Raw genomic sequence first — 20372 nt, 5'->3', positions numbered from 1 at the left:
AGAAATATTGAACATTTAAAAGGTTCATCAACTTTAAGTGCCACTATAATGTAGAATAAAATATAGAGAGGTCTCATGCAGATATTCATGAGATAGAACTTATATACCACTTCTTAGTGCTTTACAGCACTCTCTGTGATATGCACATTCTAATACAGTTACATATTTTTATTTCATCATGATCAATATTTGAAAATACAAACTTACAATTTGATGGTCTTTTGTAACATTTAGCCTTTGTATATCTCGAGCCTTTTGATTCAGATCTTGTACTTGCATCTGCATTTTTCTATGTTCCCATTCCAGCTGAAATATCCCTTTACGAAAATCTTTACTTTCCACCATACTGGCAATCTTTTTTTCTCCTTGAGCCTTGAAAAAAAGAAATATTTCTTCACGCAACATATTGTTTTAAAACTGCATCCTGATAACAGGTAGATGAGATTTTGTAAAACTGAAGGGAAAATGGCAAAGTTAACTCTTCAAATGAACAACATTTGTGAGCTAATTGAATATGATGGATTTAAAAGCAAAGACAGCCACAGTGAATAAGAAAGGAAAAATGAGGTTAAACGCTCACTGGTATTTAGGTTAAGTATTAGGAGAATTGATTATACTGGTTGGGATTTGTAATATGTGATAAGAGAATTAAAATAAAGTCTAGCATGTCACTTAAAAAACTAGATCTGTATTTAATTAGAAGTTGTAAATGCAAAGAAAATAACTTTTCATATAAGTCATCTGCAGAGACTTTATCTTTTCAAAGAGAGGTTGTTACCCAGATCATGCTGTTCAGCTCTTCAATAATAGTCCTGTTGATCAGAATAGCATCTGTGTAATCTGGTATTAAATTGGTGCCATCTAGTTCCACTTGCCCTTGTTTAAAGAGGAACTGGACCATCAAATCTAATTGAAATCTCATTTTCTGCTCTCGAAGCCTAGAATTATATAACATTTAAAAAAATAATATAACTTATTTTAACATTTTACCATGATCAGAAAAAAAACCCATCTAGACTATACTAGGTACTGGTTTATCTAACTATATAGGTAATTAGAGGTTATGTCCATTCAGCAACAGTTCAAAGTTATGATGATACTGAAAAAGTTGTCTTATAATCAGTCCTCACATTTATAACTGTCACAGTGTTCTTATCATCAAATTACCAAAATTCAGGCATTTGGTGACTGGCCGCATTTATGATCATTACACCTTTCCATGATCATGTTCTCCTGCCTTGCATGAACTCTTCCCCCCCACCCACTTATCTCATCCCCATCTCTGCCCTTTCGCACAACACAGCCAAGAAAGAACCTGCTGTATTCTGCTGCCTACCTGCTGTGGCCCTTCTGCCACCCCAACTGAGTTTTGTTTCTTCTTTGCCGTACCTCCCCTCTGCAGGACTTGGTGACACTGGCTGGCCTCAAGTGCCAAGGTTCAGGGGCTCTGTTGGCTCTGGCTTCACTTCCTTCTCTAGCTTCTCCTCCATGGGCACTGGCCTCCTGGCTGGCCTGCCTCACTTCAGCAGTGTGTTATCTTGAGACAGCCACTGTCAGCAAGTCCAGAGGAGGGCAAATGAGGTGAAAAAAGACAACAAATATCAGTCGGAGACGGTGGGGTGGTGAGGAGAAGTAGAGGGATCATATCTGAGCCACTGTGTGGGGTAGTGGTGGAGAGCCCCATGAGGTTTTCCCTGCAAAGGTATGCTCATTGGCACCTGTGCATGGTGGAGCCTGTGCTGCTACTGGCCACGCTAGCACTTGGCTTTACCTACGTAGTTCTTTGTGGTTGCCTGGGTATGAGGAATGACCATGGCAAGGACACTTAAACTGGGGAGCTAGAGTGTTTTTCCCAACAACAGTGGTTCCAGGCAGCAGGAGCATGTGCACATTGCTTTGGTCCCATCTTCTTCCTTGCTGCCTTCCTTTTTGCTACCACTACCTGTGTTGCTTGCAAGGCAGGGGGCCATGCCTCTTCCTGCTCCCAGAATCACAGAGAAGACTGCACCTGAAGAGGGAGTTGTCTTAATTCAGCAGCCTTCTGGGCTTCTTGCTTGAGAAACTCAAAGACAGTAGAGAAAAGCCAGGAGAGGGAAAATGGTTGGTTTCAAAACTGATACCATATTTGCATCCAGCCCAACAATAGGCCTTTTCCATCCTGTGCCTGCCAGGAATGTGGGGAAGAGAATGGAAAAGAATTGGTTCTTTTACTAGCCTGCCTAGTGATTCATCTGAAGACAGTTCTTCTACCAAAATGCTTTCTGGCCTGCTGGGTGGTGACAGCAGTCTTTTCATCTCAGTCATGCTGTGCAGTGCAACTAAACAGGCAAAGATGGGAAGAGATAGGCAAGCAGGAGGAGTTAAAGCAGAGACAGTTCACATGGGCAGAAGAAGAGTGAGATCCTCATCTAATGACCATATAGTTCCCACTTAATTGAGCACAACTTGGACTGCTACAAATGCTATTGCACAGTCATGTGATGCTTCACTTAATGACCAAGTTCCAGTCCCAATTAGCATCATAACTCAAGGACTATCTGCATTGGGGAAAAAATTGGAATTTTTAATTTGATGGGTTCTGCATTGGTAAGTAAGAATGACCCACAGATGCCTCCTTTTTCAGGGAGCAACTCTTCCATTGGCTGCAATAATATTGAATAAAGGACAAGATTAACACTTATAATGTTTTCTTAGACTTTTACTCCAATAACAAAAAGGCCTTTTACACTTTGGGTACTATAGTATAGGTTTATTTAGTTAAGATTACTATTTTTTTATTTATTTATTTGATTTGTCAATTGCTTACAAGATAATAGGTATAAGTACCGTATTTATCGGCGTATAACACGCACTTTTTCCCCCCTGAAAATAGGGGGCAAATGATGTATGCGTGTTATACGCCGATATAATGTTAAGAAGCCAGCGGAGGCCGGGCGGTGCGGCGGAGGGCAAGCGGAGGCCGGGCGGTGCGAGCGGAGGCCGGGCGGTGCGAGCGGAGGCCGGGCGGTGCGAGCGGAGGGCAAGCGGAGGCCGGGCGGTGCGGCGGAGGGCAAGCGGAGGCCGGGCGGTGCGGCGGAGGCCGGGCGGTGCGAGCGGAGGGCAAGCGGAGGCCGGGCGGTGCGAGCGGAGGCCGGGCGGTGCGAGCGGAGGGCAAGCGGAGGCCGGGCGGTGCGAGCGGAGGGCAGCGGAGGCCAGGCGGTGCGAGCGGAGGCCGGGCGGTGCGAGCGGAGGGCAAGCGGAGGCCGGGCGGTGCGAGCGGAGGCCGGGCGGTGCGAGCGGAGGGCAAGCGGAGGCCGGGCGGTCGAGCGGAGGCCGGGCGGTGCGAGCGGAGGGCAAGCGGAGGCCGGGCGGTGCGAGCGGAGGGCAAGCGGAGGCCGGGCGGTGCGAGCGGAGGCCGGGCGGTGCGAGCGGAGGCCGGGCGGTGCGAGCGGAGGGCAAGCGGAGGCCGGGCGGTGCGAGCGGAGGGCAAGCGGAGGCCGGGCGGTGCGGCGGAGGCCGGGCGGTGCGAGCGGAGGGCAAGCGGAGGCCGGGCGGTGCGAGCGGAGGCCGGGCGGTGCGAGCGGAGGGCAAGCGGAGGCCGGGCGGTGCGAGCGGAGGGCAAGCGGAGGCCAGGCGGTGCGAGCGGAGGCCGGGCGGTGAGCGGAGGGCAAGCGGAGGCCGGGCGGTGCGAGCGGAGGCCGGGCGGTGCGAGCAGAGGGCAAGCGGAGGCCGGGCGGTGCGAGCGGAGGCCGGGCGGTGTTTTATTTAGAAATTTAAATTTTTTTCCTGAAATTTCCCTCTTAAAATGAAGATGCGTGTTATACGCCTGTGCGTGTTATACGCCGATAAATACGGTATATAGTTATGAATACATAAAATGGGTACATATAAGAAAAATAAAAGAAACAATAGGACAGGGACGGTAGGCACGTTAGTGCACTTATGCATGCCCCCTACAGACCTCTTAGGAAAGGGGTGAGGTCAATAGTAGACAGTCTAAGGTTAAAGTTTTTGGGGTTAGGGGAAGAAACTACAGAGTCAGGTAGAGTATTCCAGACATTGACCACTCTGTTGCTGAAGTCGTATATCCTGCAATCAAATTTGGTGCGGTTAACCTTGAGTTTGTATCTATTGTGTGCTCTTGTGTTGTTGAAGCTGAAGTATTCATTGACAGGTAGGACATTGCAATGTATGATTTTATATACCATGCTTAAATCAGACCGAAGACGGCGTAATTCAAGGTTTTCTAGTTCTAGAATTTTGAGTCTGGTAGCATAAGGTATTCTGCAACGAGTAGAGGAGTGGAGAACTCTTCTTGTGAAATATTTCTGGACTTTCTCAACTGTGTTAATGTCAGATACGTAATGTGGGTTCCAGACTAACGAGCTGTATTCGAGTATTGGTCTAGCAAATATTTTGTGTGCTCTAGTTAGTAGTGTGATACTACCAGAGAAAAAGCTCTAGCACTTACATCATTAGAGATGAGTATTCCAAGGTCCTTTACAAAGCTTGGATCATCAACAAGATCTTGACTATTCAGCTTGTATTTTATTTTCTGATTTTTTCTGCCAATATGTAAGACAGAGCATTTGTTTGTTGAGATTTGAAGTTGCCATTTGTTTGACCATTCTGATACATAGTCAAGATCTACTACTACATTATTATGGTCTACTGTAGTATATATTGTTATGAGATAATATATTTGAGTGCAATAATAATGTATGCTTTTATAATATAAAAGAAAAAAAACAGACTTACAAATTGATCTCAGCAAAAACATGGTCAATGTCTTTCCGCAGCTGTTCATCATCTTCAATTCTTTTTTGAAGGAAAGTTTGCATCTCTGCTAGTGTCAGTGCTTTTTGCTTCACCTTTGCAAAAAGGAAAATAACATTTAGGAATTTAAGATGACTACTTTCAAATCACATTAAATTGTTTTTTTTACATCATTCACACAAACACACACACACACACACATGTGTGTGTGTGTCTGTGTGTGTATTGAGTCCCATGAAAATAACAAACCTTGTAAAATAAAAAACTAGAAAGGATTTAAAAAGCAGCCAACTTCCTGTGCATGACTGGGACACTGTATGTTTCTCATTAGCTCAGTTCTGAGAGAATTATTTGTTTGTATAAAATATAAAGGTCAAATTCAAATTTGATTTTAAATAATGGAACCTTATACATACTTGTTGTTCACTTTCTACTTTCGCTCGCCGAGCTACACAAAAACGTTCCCAGTTAATGATGTCAAGCCCCTCAGGTCTGTTTTCGGGATTGTCCATTTCATCAATTGCTTTCATTAAATGGGTGAGAGCATCCTGATAAATTTTGGCAGAGCCCGGCCGTTCCCCATATGGATTTGCAGTATCAGTTTGTACTTTCATCTTCAAAGCCCTTCCATTATTAAACATAAACAGACAAAGAAAAAATTAATGTCTCCTGTGACATCTTACATATAAACAGAAAAACTTGTAAATCATTAGCTTCATTTTGTCTTTTTTTAAAAAAAAAAAAAATCTTTATAGTGTGTATTATTTACTAGCATTTTTAAAAAACTATTTGTATTTAATTTCTGATGATGTTACTGATGATGGGCACTGATGATGTTATCTAGTTTGGGTAATGAAACATCTGCAAGAAAACAAGCAAGCTCAGAGAGCACTAAGAACTCTTCAGGTCAACCCTCAGCTACAAATATTCTCCTTTATTATTTAATTTCTATATTTAGACCAGTTTGTAGTCTTCCTTAATTTAAATAGAGTTTACTTGGCTCTGTGCTACTGTCATTTAGACAGTATATTATAGATGTTCTTTGTTGACCATGTGTTATTTTGCTCTGAGGTTATGTAGCATCTCGAGTTTTGCTCTGTGGTTGTATAATATTCCATTTATTTAAAAAGAATCTTTTAAAAGAAAAATGAATGTGGCAGGCTGAAAGAGAGACTTTTATGATAACACTAGTAATCATGGCTGCCACATCTCATTTAACAGCGATTGCTTCATTGGTATTTTTAAACATTCTTGTCATGTAAATGTCCTTAAAACTGAAAAATGAACTAATTCAATAAGCTTCAATGATTTTCAGTTTTTTTCAAATACTATCTATACCAACTTCAAGTTTTGCTTTGGAAAGCAATGGTTCTTCTAGACTATTACTGTATAAGGTTGTTCACACTTTCAGAAAATGATTGAACCAATAACATTTTTTTTACCTTGGTCGACGTTTATAAAGTTTGAATAGTTGATCAATATAATGAGTTTGAAGATCTGAAAATTCCTTTCTAAAGCCACGTTCCATAACCTATTGGTCAGGGGAAAAACACGAATCATCACCACTTGTTAATTATCTAGCTTTGTCTAATCCATTGATCAAATTCAATAAGCTTCAATAATTCAATAACCTTAAATACCACAGCTTCAGATGAAAAGCTGTGTGACTCTAGACCAGTGTTTCTCAACTTTGGCAGCTTGGAGATGTATGGCTACAGAATTCTGGAAGTTGAAATCCATAAATCTTCAATTTGCCAAGGTTGAAAAACACTGCTCTAGAGTTTAAACACTTACTTTGTCTTCAGCAATTAATATGTCATAAGCTTCTCTAAAAGCATCCACTTCTGCTTTAGCTGTCTTTACTGCTTCACTGGATATTACCTAGCAAAATAAACAAAGGTGGAGATGATTGCCTGTCATTAAAACATGTTAAATAATGTTAGCACAATTGGATGGGTGATTACATACAGGAAATCCCACCCCCCCAGCTTCACTGAGTTCAGCATTCCCTGGCCTCATTCAGAAATGTAAGATATTTTCTTAATCACATGAAAAACTACAAATAAGCAAAACATATTTTATCTTAGCAGTATATGAAACAGTGTATGTAAACCTTTGTGAAATGTAAGGGATATTTATAAAAAAAAATATTGATATTTTCAAGAAGATGAGGGAATTTTACAGGAAAATTATTTGTTGAATGGGCCACTGATTTTAAAAGGGAAGGTATCATGAGAAGTAAATATTTTGTCAATGCCTCTCCCTCCCACCAAACACACGCCTCAATGTTCTTGCCTTTTCCTTCCTTTTTTTATTAAGATGGTGATGGAGTGCAGCTTCTCTTGAGGTCAGCTCTTCATCCAAAAGCAGTGAGAAGATGAGGTTAGTTATTTTGAGTTCTTCCTAGTAAAAGGTTTGAAAAGGGAACAAATAGTTAGACTGCTGCTTATATAGAAGCAAGGATGATAAATATTATTCAAGTTCACCTGGTATATAACCATTTCACAGTGGACTTTTTTGTCAAAGAGCCTGTTCAGGATTTCATCAAATCCTTGAGTACTTTCTTGAATCGAACCCTGAAGCTTTCTCAGTTCAGTTTCTAGAATCTGTGGAAAGAAAAGGTGCAGTGTCTTTTTGTGACAATATTAATGGCAGATAAGAATAATACATAGAAATGCTTGGCACCTTTTCAATCCTAATAATGTCTTTTTACAATTTTCCTATAGAGGTTTGTTTGCAAGAATCAGAAGGAAATATGGAAATTGAAAGACCAAAAAGAATTACAGATGTGAAGTTTATGAACCAGAATGACTGATCATGACTGATGATCAGCTTCTATTTCTCACCATTCTATAATCAGAGAAAGCTGAAAAGGTCCTGAGCAAACAAAGAGGAGAATTGGAATCTAACTTGCTGCCAATTTACCTATTTATCTAGCAGCTCATTTTCACTACCAGTTAAAGAGTTAATGAAACATATTTTGAGAAAGAAGTTTTCCAGTGGCTTTAATTTCTTTGAGAATTTCCTTGTAAACTCTCCTGTTTTCTCTTCCAGTATCTGGCAAAACTTTATATAAATTATATAAAAATAAAGCCAGTATATAAAGCCAATTTGATCTAGTGGTTCAGTCACCAGGCTAGACAGTGGGAGGCTGTGAGTTCAAGTCCCACCTCAACCATGAAAGTTAGCTGGCTGACTTTGGGATAGTTACTCTCTCTTAGCCCAACTCGCCTCACAGTGTTATAGGGAAAATAGGAGAAGAAAGGTGTGTTAAAGATGTTCCTGAGTTATTTGTAAAAATAATAAATGCAAAACAGAAATAAAAATAAACCAATATACCCAATAGTTGCAGTTTGATTTAAAAATAACAGTTTATGATTTGATAAAAGAAATTGAGTCAGCATATCATACTAAACTGAACTGATAGATGTCAAATGATAATGTTTTATAGATGTATTTTGTTAATTTCATGATATTAAGAAAATCTTAGACAAAAGCTACCCTTAGTTTCTTGGTCATTCAAGTTGAATGGAAATTTAATTTGTTAAGAGAATTGGTCTACTAGTTTCTTGTGAATTGTACATTATACAAGAATAGCATTTAGAAAATAATAAAAGTAAACAACTAAGGTGGCATGTTGCTGAGATCTCATTCTGTCTATGGCAGAAAAAGAAATTAAATTGAATACAGGAAAACTGGCGTGATCTTTGTCTTATGAGGGAAAATGAAGGCTGCCTCATTCATGCTTAGACAAATTACTCATTCTTATTTACTTAAAATTTTGAATATAAAACATGGTTATTTTTAAATCTGACAATGGACTATTTGGAAAAGAGATTACATTGGTCACATTTGACTATGTTTGATTTAAAGTAGTCAGATGGGCTTTCCTAATAAAAATGTTCTACTCTTTAATGAAAGAGAAACTTAATAATCTTATTTTGTATCTATTTACCTTTCGATGTTTTTCTCTTTCTTCATTCAGTTCTTTAACCTTCTTTTCATATTCCTTATATATTTTTTTTTCTTCTTCATTCCAAAGGGCTTCTTCTTTTGATACAAATGGAGGTGGTGGAATTTCCTGAGTATATCGAAGAAAGCATTTCAGAAACAACAGTGGACATTGGATATGTGCAAAAACTAAAAGATTTAATGAAGTTCCAGAAGGTATTGTCTAATGATACTCAACAATGCACTCATCTTCTATGTAACATGAGAATAACATGCTTTCCAGTCCCTCTTTGGTATCTCTTGAACCCTATGGAAAGCCGATTTTTAACAGTTGAACTTGTTTAAAATCACTTTGAAAATAAATGTTGGAAACCTTCTAAAATTTTGGGTAGTTTGCATTTTGAATAAACCCCCAATTCATTGGATTGACAGGGCCATGGAATCAGGGTGTAAAATCTCTCATATATATACTTTGTGATACAATTGGTTCTAATTATACTTTGGAAGTAAATTGATGCGTGTCTGCCCTTATGATTCTGACAATACTTAAAGGGCAAGTTAGTCAGCTGCTTCTTCTGAGGAAGCAAATAATGATGGACATGTGCTCTGTTCTTCAGGATTGTTACAAGTTCAACACAGGATATTTCTGATATATCTGCTGCTAGCACACTCCTATGAATAGCATGTGGCAATTGCAGCTTTTGAAATTCTATGGATGATTTAGGAATAGTGATTATAGTGGTGGTAGACATGTGCCCCCATTCCTTTGTCTCCCAGAATTGCATCAGTTGATTATAGTTCTTAAAATGTTGTAGTTTATATGATTACCCTCTCCTTTTGAGTTCCTACCACTGTGCAGTTAGCCCAAATTTCTACAGCATCAGGGGAAAAAAATCACCAAATCAAAGAATTAATTTATAATTTGGACTATGTAGGCATTGAGGTAAGGTTAAGATACGCACAGCTGTATTTTTCTCAAGGTACCTGAAGGACATACAATAGGTGTCCATACTGCTTTAACTGTTAGTCTGGAAGGAGTGGATTGCACTTATTTCCTAAACCATTGGGAATAGTTTCCTCAGTTCTGTGAGTTCTGTGTTTTATGAGCTAAACTCTTTATAATTCATAATCTCTGCTGAATTTTTTATTTTTTATTCATTTATTTTATTGCATTATTTTTATTATTTTGTATTTAAGAATATACTTATATATGTGGGCACCTGAGATGACATGCTTGTCAATTTAACATTTATTGCCTGGTTTAATAACTGTTGCCTGCATACTGAAATTCTTATTTTTATTTCTGTGTGTGCAAACTTAGAAATCTTTCCCTCATTCTTTGTCTTTCACCTGCATTTCTCTGTAAGTCTTCTATTATTTTCCTCCTTGCCTGCCTATTGTCCCACCTAAATCTTTCAATTACATATCTTTGGATCAGAGATAAACTTTTGGGACACACGCTGATTATGAATGTACATTATATTAGTTGGTAATCACATTAAATCTTAAAATTTAATGGAAATAGAGCTCACCATCTTCAAAATATCTTCTTTTTTTATTTCAAGGACTCCATTCATCATGTCCATAAGGCCACGTTCTCTTGCATTGTCACTCTGAAGAATGGCATAATAAAAGATCAGATAAAAAGTAGATAAAGGATCAAGTTAGAAAAACTGTGGAAAATAAGGCTCTGTGTCATCAGGCTACCTGAGCAGCAAGTCGTCTTTTATATTCAATCCGAGCCATGATTTTGTTTTTTGCCTTCTGCACTGGGGTTAAGTACTTTTCTACTTTGATCTGTGGGAACAAAAGATGAGGTCCAGCTTCATCTATGAGCAAGTAATTCACATTTTTCCTAACAAGCTCCCCAGCTACAATTTCCTTTACATTTTTTATTTCATAACAAACATGGATTCTTTTAAGCTGTGAGTACCCTAGAAGATTTAAATACTGGAATTCTACAATGAGGGAGCATATTTAAGAGTGTAGAATAAGTTAATTGTGTTATCCTGGTTTAAAGACTACATGAAGTACCACTATTATATATTAGTATTATAATTAGAAAGAAAAGTTTGATGCTATCTTAATAATTTAAGTTTTTAATAAATAAATTACTTAATAACAGTTTTTATCTGAGCCACAGAAATGCATACCATGTGTAATGTTTTTAAAACCAAGGTAGAACATATTAAAAAGCATAACAAAACCAGCTGTGAGAGCTGAAAAGCTTCTTGGATGAGAAGTACAATATCTTCAAAGAAAAACAAGAAAGTCCAGTTGCCTCTTGAAAAAGCAACTTTGGGACAACCATGACTTGGATGACTGAGAATCTCCATAGACATTTAACACTGCTGTATACATTTATTCTGTATATCAAGTGAGAAGCATTGGGAATCTCAAAAACCTGACCTCTGATTCTTGAACCACCAGTGCTCGCTCTGGTTTCTCATTATCCATAAGAGTTGGCACCCAGATTTCTTCTTTAATATCAAGCTGGTTCAAGATCTGTGATATTCTTATGTTCTTCTCTTTCACACGTGCAATTTCCAGCTCTTTCATTCGTGCAACTGAATCAAACTCCTTATTGAAAGCACTCTTCACATTATAGATGATGTCCTGAAATATCAATGATATCATGGCAGTAATACAAGCAAATAGCATATAGTAATATTGCATGTGAAATAATTGAGTTTCTTAAGTGACCTCAAATAGTTTAAAACGGCTTGCAGTTCTGACCACTGGTTTCTAAAGATTCTACATTGGTTTCATTGCTAAAACTTTCTCTCCTGAAACATGACATGGACATCCAAACCTAGCATCACACGAATTCCAAAACACCTAACTATGATTTGTGTAAAACCAATAACCTGGAGTTATTGCTCAATTATGCTTGCTATAAGATATAGAATACTTCACAAGAGCAATCCTGCTTATGAATAGTGGAAGAAATAAACAGATATGACAAAGTTACCCTTAGCAATATAATTTGACTTATTTTCTCCTCTCTAGTGTGCAGTTCCAGCTGGTTATATAAAAGAGATGTGTTCCCACCATACATTGCACTCAGACTCCCAACCAGAGCATCTATTTTTTCTTCTTCTTCTTCTGTCTTCTCCACTTCCTCTTTAAGGGCTGAAGGTTGGGTATCAAATTCCACAATCTTCTTTCGAAGCTGGGTAAATATATATATTGCAGAATCATTATTAATACTATAAACAATAGTAAATTTTGTAGAAAACATTTCTCTGAAATAGAAGTCGTATTTCAAGACCCAGAAGCCAAAACAATGCAATGCCATAAGTTTATTAAATAGGATAGCAGCAAGCTCAGGCTAACTGTCAGAGGGAACCAATAAGAGCAGCAACAGAAAAGGATATGGAATAAAAATGTTATGTGAAAGATTACTAACCTTCTTGTTCTTTTAAATCTTATGGCATTTCAGCTATCAAATCTTATATCTTTCATTTTATGCAGCATTAATTTAATATTCAGGGAAGCAGGGAAGCCTAGGTCTTTTCACTGGGATTCTACATGTCCTAGAATCCATACATACTACGTTGTTTGTTTTTAGTTTATATGATTTTTTACCATTATGGATTTTTATGTGTAATATATATTTAACTTATATATTTATCTTTTGAGGCTGTTTTCTGTTGTGTGAATAATGAGTGAACATGAGTTAAAAGCTATGGAAAGTTTTATGAACTAGGCTCTAGAATGAATAACCTACCTGAACCATTTCAGCATGGGAATAGTTAAGAGAAATACTGGAATATAAGAATGATCAGACAATGTAAACATGGCGATGAAAATTATTTTTCATTCTTAGGGAAAAGAGAAGATTCTACCTTCATATCTATTGATTCAATCTTCTTTAAATACAAAACTCTTTCCAACATTTGCTTTTCTTCTGGACTCCGTTCTTTCATTGGATAATTCTGAACCTCACAAGAAGAATGGAAAGTCTTTGGAAAGAAAAAAAAATTGCAAGTATAATTCATGCTGTTTCCAAATACAATGTTTAATAAAGTTCTAAATTACAAACGCTTCATGTTGTACTATTAGAGGTGTATTATTGTACTATTAACATCATGATTCTTTTCTTTTTAAAGCCATCTTCTACTAAACAGTAAGATGTTCTCCCATTTGAATTACTTTCATGATGCTGTTCATAATTGGGTAGTAGTTTTGGATGTATTATAGGTGATTGGTTAACAACAGTATTTGGGACTAAACATTCCATCAGTTATAAAGTACATCATCACGTGAATGTGATGATTTACAATAACAATTCCAGCAGTTCCATTGTGATCATTAGGCAAATCTTGCATGATCATTAGATGCAATGTCATGTGATCACCATTTGCTGACTTTCCATTCACTTTGCTGTTTGGAAGCCACCAGTGAAGGTTGCCAATGGTGATCACATGGCTGTGAGATGCTGCAACTGTAATTGTAAGCCCATTGCTAAGTACACAAATTATGATCACATGACCATGGGGCTCCCGCAAAGGTTGAGGAACAGCAGAAAGTCCCCTTATTTAGCACCAACGTAACTTCCAACAGCTGCTAAACCAAGGACTACCTGCAGTGTTTCCTACATTTAATTAATTTAAGCATTGCTTGACTTTTAGTTACAGTAGAGTACAAGTGAGAAAGGAAAAAAAAATACCTTAATTGAACGTCCTTTAACCAACATGGTATCCCAACACTCTTTTTTGATTATCTCACGTAAATAGCAATTGGCTAGATTTTCCATCTCTATATCCTTCCTCACCTTTATCATAAAACAGAAAACAAATGAGGATCCAAAATCCATTTGGTTTATATGTCACTCATGTTAACCCTGCACTCATGTAAGTCATGCAATATATAATATTAATCAAAATATTATGTATCACAAAAATCTTAGAAAGCACCCACAGATTTAAGCATTTGTCGCTTGGATTATGTTGATAGACTAAATATCAATTTGGAAACTCTGTAAATAAAATAAAGAAAAGCTCTATTCATTAATGTCAGTGACACTTAGATGTGTAAATCTTTAAGTGTTACTTGTGCAATGAAGCAAAAATTGTATAATTTTGACTTGTAAGGACAATTTTCCTTTCTTAGGTTCTACAGCTGTAGAAGAAAATACAAAAATGAAGGCAGAAATAAGTAAGTTCCTTAGGATAACCCCATTCCAACTTCTGATTTGTTTATTTATTTGAATGGTGAAGTTATTTGATCTTTATAAATATGTAAATCTAGCTCTAATGAATAATATATACTGTATAATTCTGGTTGACTATCAGCATTCTAGAATTCCTCTTATTCTCTATACAAAGGATTTTTTTTTGTTCAGGACAAATAAAAGTAAATTGAATACCAACAAGTTCGCCATACCCTTTCCACTTCTGAAGCACTGTGTATTTGCTGTTTCTCTTGTTCTTCTACATCCAGATTGAATTCCTGTTGGTCCAGTTTCTCAATTTTAGGTGCAACTGAATTTTCAAACATCATTTCTTGAATCTATTTTTGTAATGATATAGAAATTAATAGTAAGGGAAGTATGTATATGGAGAATTTATGACTATCCTGATATACTGTATGTTTGAAGTATAACTTACAAGCATGTAAATAATAATAATAATAATAATAATAATAATAATAATAATAATAACTAGTCATGCAAAGTTTAATGTGAGTGGAAATGCAACACCACTGGACATCATCAAGAAGAGACAAGGAGTCTCCAAAAGTTGAAAGACTATTGTTATCCCATAACGTATATCATTATCCCATATCATTATCCCTGCCAGTACAACCTTTTCAGCAATTACACAAAGCACATCTTTAAACACAAGAATAATACAGGTCCATTTGATATCAGGAAAGTAATGGAAATTCTGAATCCATAAATATATATGATAATCATTTGATAGTATAAATACAAAGAAATAATTTGCACTGTGAATTAAAACTAGCGCAATCATTGCCAAGAACAAGGGACTCTAGCATGAAGATTGCAAGTTTAGATTCACAGAACCAATCTAAACAATAAGCAGTTATTTCACACAACCGCAGGTGGATTTACAAACTAATCATTTTCAATAGCCTCAAAATAACTATCTTGATTCACTTTGAAGGACTATAATACCATATTTGCCGGTGTATAAGACGACTTTTTGCCCTGAAAACATGCCTCCAAGTGCGGGGGTCGTCTTATACGCCGGGAGGACTCCGACTCCCACTTCGAGCTTGAGTTGCAGCCGGGAGGAGGCTGGGGGGGAGCGGTGTGTGTGTGTGTGTGTGTGTGTGTGTGTGGCGGGTGTCACTCACCACGCGCTGCGCAACCTTTCCCCCTCTTCCTTCCTTAGCGGTGTGGGGAGGAGAGGATTCGAAGATCCTCACGTGCGGCGTACTTTTTTTTTTTTTTTTCTTTTTGCACGCAGGTTTTGCATGCGGGCGGCTGTAGGTTAAGGATGGGGAGCCCCGGGTGGGTTATCAGGTTTACGGTGCTTCCAACATGTGCGAACGGTGGGAGAGCGGAGAAGAGAGCGAGCGAGCCCCGCTGTGTGAAATCCTGCCGTCAAAGCAACACTGGGGAGGCAGGGTATAAATTACCAGGTTAATGTAGCAATGGTGATTAATGCCCAGAACATTGTTTGCATGGTATTGGTGTGTGTGTGTGTGTGTGGTGGTGGTGAGGAGAGATTGTCCTTTTAATGCGGAAAAGTAGGTGTGACCTTGTGTAGGAAAATAAAGAGATCCTTTTTAGCGTGTTTGGCTTCTTTGCCTCCCTCGTTCGTTTTGACGTGGAGATAATGGCCTTCGGGCGGGAGGGGAAGAAAACGGTAGCTGGATCATTTCAAATTTCACTTACTCTCCTGCCTCACTTCAATATGTCTGAGCGACTCCAGATACTGGAAGACTTTTTGAATGAAAGTGTTACCTCCATTTTTTTTTTTAAAGAGGGCCACTGGGGAAAAAAAAAGATTCTAAGGAATTCCTTGTTTCTTGATTAAAGAGAAGGCATTGAATATACTGTTCCTTGGCAGCCTTTTCAGGGTCCGGGTTTTTGGTGTGTGTGTGTGTGTGAGAGAGAGAGAGAGAGAGAGAGAGAGAGAGATCAGCTGTATTGAGAAGAGAACGTTTCCTGTGTTCTCATTTTATTTACAACATATTTTACGCTTAATGGTAAGCAATGAAAAATATTTTAAAACTCATTTCTAAACTCCATAGCTATTTGCATATTCTTGGTTCAAAATTGGATTAGCTCATTTCAAAATTGTCCAAAGCAGAAAAGTGCGTCAAAAAAAAAAAAGTGCAAAAGTGGAAGGTGTGTGGAAGAGGGGGTAGTCTTATACGGCGAGTATATAACAAACTCTATATTTTGAGTGGAAATGTTGGGGGGTCGTCTTATACGCCCAGTCGTCTTATACGCCGGCAAATACGGTAGTTCTTTTGCAAATTATTATCTAATTCCCAATAAGTAGGAAATTAAATGTACATCTGAAAATAAGCACCTGATCATAGAAAAATCTCATGACATTTTGCAATTTTAAAAGATATCAAATGATTTGTTTTCCTGAAAAAAGGCACCAGATCATCATATTTGATTGTATGGTGATTGGAAGGGCTGTTTTCTCTACAAATATTACTAAGTGCAAGTTCACTTTTGTTATAGTTATTATGGTAGATATGGTTAGTGTGCTGTTTTACTATCTTACATTAAGTATCACATAAAAATGACAATGTTTAGTTAGAACACTTTTCTAAATATTACATTTTTAGAGTTATAATATTATAAAATTGTGTGGTTTAGGCCACTGAGTCCAAAACACTGCTCAGTACAGGAATTCAAAGTAAAGCACCTCCAACAGAGTGAACTGAGTAATTAGTTGTTGCTAGTCTGCTCTCAACAGTTGTCCTTCATATACAGTTGCAGTGGTACAGATGTTTGCCAACTAAACATGAAAGATTTCAAGAGGCATAGAAAAGATCCCTATATTATCTTTTCAGGTAAATAATTTGGCTATTTACATTCAACCTACATCCTTGTGGAATCCTATTACATGAATCCTAAGCAAGTTATTACCACTGATGATATTAACTAGTTTGGTACTGAAACATCTGCGAGAAAACAAGCAAGCTTAAACTGCACCAAAGATCCCTCATAAGCAAGTTACAGCTATATGGCAAAGTGAAAACAAAGGATTTTAAGACTGTATAAAAGCCACAGTCAAATAAACCATCTTATGAAAGTAAGCATGAAAAATATAAAAGTAATATCCTCACAGCACTTCTGGAAGCAGACTGGTGATTTATTAATGCGTACCTTTTTGCGAAGCACTTTAATTCCATTTTTTAGTTCTTTTTTCTTTTCGGCAAAACGGTCAGTTTCATCCTTGATTGCCTGAAATGTCACAAGGGACAGTTGAATGGAAACTGTGCAATTTTTTGACATACAAAGCAAAACAAGGTAGACCAGCATTAAAATGTGAAAACTATATTTTGTAAAGTTGAAAAACAAATCCAACCACTATCTCCTGCTAGCTCTTTTTCCCATATTAAAATTAAGTAGTACAAAATCTGAGAAAAATAGCAGATCAAGTCACTTCTAATCCATTAATCTATAAAAGTTCAAGCTTTAATTAAATCTCCATATTTCATGTAGAATTCTGTGCTATTTCTAGTTTGGACTGAAAAAATTCAAAGAAATAACTGAACTACTTACTCAGACAAAGATCTAGTTTACACATCCAGTATCTCATCCAACCATGCATTCTTAGGGAAGGAATTAACAATGAACTAAGATCCACTGTCTGCTTCATTTTCCTAGTCCTTCTAAAATGTCTATATCTCAGGTAGACCTCGACTTACAATAATTTATTTAGTGACCATTCAAAGTTACAACAGCACTGAAAAATATCATTTTTCACACTTGCAACCATTGCAGCATCCCCATGATCATGTGGTCAAAATTTAGATGCTGGCAAATTTATGATGGATAGCAGTGTTCTGGGATCATGTGATCATCTTTTGCAACCTTCTGACAAGCAAAGTCAATGGGAAGACTGATTCACTTAGCAACTGTGTTACTAGCTTAACAACTGCAGTGATATAACAACTGTGGCAAGAAAGGTCATACAGTAGGGCAAAATTCACCTAATAACTGTCTTGCTTAGCAACAGACATTTTGGGCTGAACTGTGGTTGTAAGTCGAGGACTACCTGTATGGAAAGGGACTACATTGGGGATTATAGGATATTCCTATGCTCTGCTTTTTCTTAAATCTGACTTTTTCAACATACCATGGCTAAACCAATCATGGCATCCTAGAGTAAACAAATGTATTGCTTAGGTAGAACTGAGCATGTGTCCTACGTTCCTTGGTTTTATTCATAGTTAATTTCATCAACTTTAATCAAGTCACAATAAACAAAGAGACAAACAACCATCTGTCCATTTTAGAACTTACTGCAATACTTCAGTATTATATTATATTATAAAAGTACCTTCTCTGCTTTCTGATCTACCCATGAAGTCTCCCCAGATTTTGCTTGTGTAAGTAAATAGTATTCATCTTCATCGGTCACTTCAATGCTTACTTTTCTATGTAACTTGGATGAAAAAAGCTCATTTACAATATAGTTAAATAACATAATGTATTGTGTCTTTAGTTGAATAGATAGATATATAATCTATATTTCAACTATAGTATCAGATTCTTGCTATATACTTAATTTCAGGGTGGGAAGTAGAAATTAAATTAATCTAAATGAATTATTTTACTGAACAATTATTACAGAATTAAGCATGCTTTCAAATTAAGAGCTTGCCTGATTTTATACATTTTTGCCATTCATTATATTCTATTACTTGAAAAGGGATTGTGTATTATATCAAGTATTATATCTACCAAAAGGCATTAAAACAGTACTGGTGTTCATATTTAGAATGCAAATGTGTGTGCATGTATGTATAGTGAAGTATTTTCCTCCCTTTCCTTTCCACCTTTTTGAAAATCCTAGATGCAGAGACACACACTTTTGCATATCTTCTTGGATCTGAAAAAGAAATAGATGGCAGGCTTTGTAGATAGCCTGTGTGACCTTCTTTCTATATCTCCATTTTGCAGGGAAACAAAAGCCTGGATTTTCTGCTTCTATTCAATAAACATTATGTTACAAAAATCCTCCTTCCTTCCATATTTGGTGCTAAATAAGTATAAAGATCATCCAATACAGGGCTTCTGAACGAGTTGAAAATGAATTTATCAGTTGTTTCATTTCATATTCTAAAAAGATAAATATTAACCACTTATCTACACATTTTCCTATACCCCTTATAGCAGAAGTATTCACAGACGAGGGTTAAAGTCACTAAATTGTCCATGGCTGAACAATTGAAGCTTTCTTTTTTTAAGGTCAATAGAAGACAATTTTCGAAGCTCAGAGTTAAATTGTTGAATTTTGACGTTCTCTGAATTTGATTGTTTTCTTCAGATGTTGATATTACCAGGCTAGGTAACATCATTGGGGTGGGGGTGGGGGTGCCCTGATTATGTTATCTAGCCCAATAATGAAACATGTGCAAGAAAATAACCAAGTTCAGAAACCACCATGATCCCATTTTTTTAAAGTAGTGAGGTTTTTGATGGTGTAAGGACAGGAATCTTGATTTTTAAGATTCCCTGTGAATGACCACACATCACCGGTCTACAAAGCTAGTTATATTATCAATGAAATGAAAAAGAAAAATAACTTTCAACCACAAAGATTTAACAGCAAATAATTAATCTAATTCTATCTCCCATTTTTATCTTCTCAATATTTATTCTATTGCTTATATTTGCTATATATTTAAATAGTGTAAGACCTGTGAAGAACTAGTCTCAAATGATATGCTATACGTGGGTGTTGATGTTATTGCCCATTCTTCCATAATTTTTATAAATGAGTTTTCGCTGAAAATATAATCATTAAGTTTGAAAAGAAGTTGCGTCCCAAAGTCAACTGCATCCTTCATTTTGCGTTCCCCAATCTTCCTAGAAGAATTAAAGAAAAAAAAGTCAAAAAAGAAAATATGGCTAAGATTGTTAAGCAATCCTTAATAGATGGATCAAGTATAATTTATAAAATAATCTTATGCATCCTTAAAAAGAACTACATTTATTAGTGGGGGACAAGAATATACCAGATTCCCCAGTTTGGCAAATTTTCCAATGTTCAACAGGTTTACTGCAGATTTTTATTGTAATATTTAATGCTTGCAGACTTCAGCAAGCACTGAATATACTTTTATTATCATAAAAGTGATTTAAACTTCCTTCCTTGCCTAAAGAACTTCATCCTGTATCTATATACCTTCACAAGAATTTCAGGTAACATAGAATATCTTATTCTCAGGGCAGATGACTTCCCTTGAATACAAATGTACCATTTTTCTGGTTTATTCACAAATCATTTCTAAACAGTTTCATCAGTAATTGTAGAAATACAGCCCTACTTTGCAGAGTAAATGCAAAACAGAAGTAGAGAGGGTCAGTTTTCCCCTAAATGTTTTAGTATATACCTGATGTATTTTGAATAAATGCATAGTTATTTCTACAGAAAATAGTAAGATAGTATTTGGTTTTAATCAAATTAAAACATCTCTTAAATGGGTTGGGGGCTAAA

The 20372-nt window shown here is 36.9% G+C and overlaps 1 protein-coding gene across 1 annotated transcript in view; it reads right to left on the bottom strand.

Moving 5' to 3' along the window:
- Positions 1-20372, bottom strand: part of CFAP43 (cilia and flagella associated protein 43) — a 58487-nt gene that overhangs the window by 8562 nt on the left and 29553 nt on the right. Inside the window, exons 18-36 of the mRNA XM_087964593.1 lie at positions 19573-19741; positions 18210-18314; positions 17030-17107; positions 14095-14220; positions 13379-13483; positions 12555-12671; positions 11678-11878; positions 11116-11322; positions 10414-10503; positions 10239-10319; positions 8711-8836; positions 7242-7361; positions 7051-7158; positions 6550-6636; positions 6198-6286; positions 5172-5379; positions 4738-4850; positions 779-938; positions 208-372 (exon numbers count right to left, since the gene is read on the bottom strand). Of these exons, the coding sequence (XP_087820719.1) occupies positions 208-372; positions 779-938; positions 4738-4850; positions 5172-5379; positions 6198-6286; positions 6550-6636; positions 7051-7158; positions 7242-7361; positions 8711-8836; positions 10239-10319; positions 10414-10503; positions 11116-11322; positions 11678-11878; positions 12555-12671; positions 13379-13483; positions 14095-14220; positions 17030-17107; positions 18210-18314; positions 19573-19741 (2455 nt within the window). The remainder of the gene's footprint in view (positions 1-207; positions 373-778; positions 939-4737; positions 4851-5171; positions 5380-6197; positions 6287-6549; positions 6637-7050; positions 7159-7241; positions 7362-8710; positions 8837-10238; positions 10320-10413; positions 10504-11115; positions 11323-11677; positions 11879-12554; positions 12672-13378; positions 13484-14094; positions 14221-17029; positions 17108-18209; positions 18315-19572; positions 19742-20372) is intronic.

This window comes from Notechis scutatus, chromosome 4, assembly GCF_049901735.1.
Source record: "Notechis scutatus isolate UNSWTSFEM ecotype Mainland chromosome 4, rNotScu1.2, whole genome shotgun sequence".
Lineage (NCBI taxonomy): Eukaryota > Metazoa > Chordata > Lepidosauria > Squamata > Elapidae > Notechis > Notechis scutatus.
Note: the sequence above shows the minus strand (reverse complement) of the source record. Positions and strands in the feature narration are given on the sequence as shown.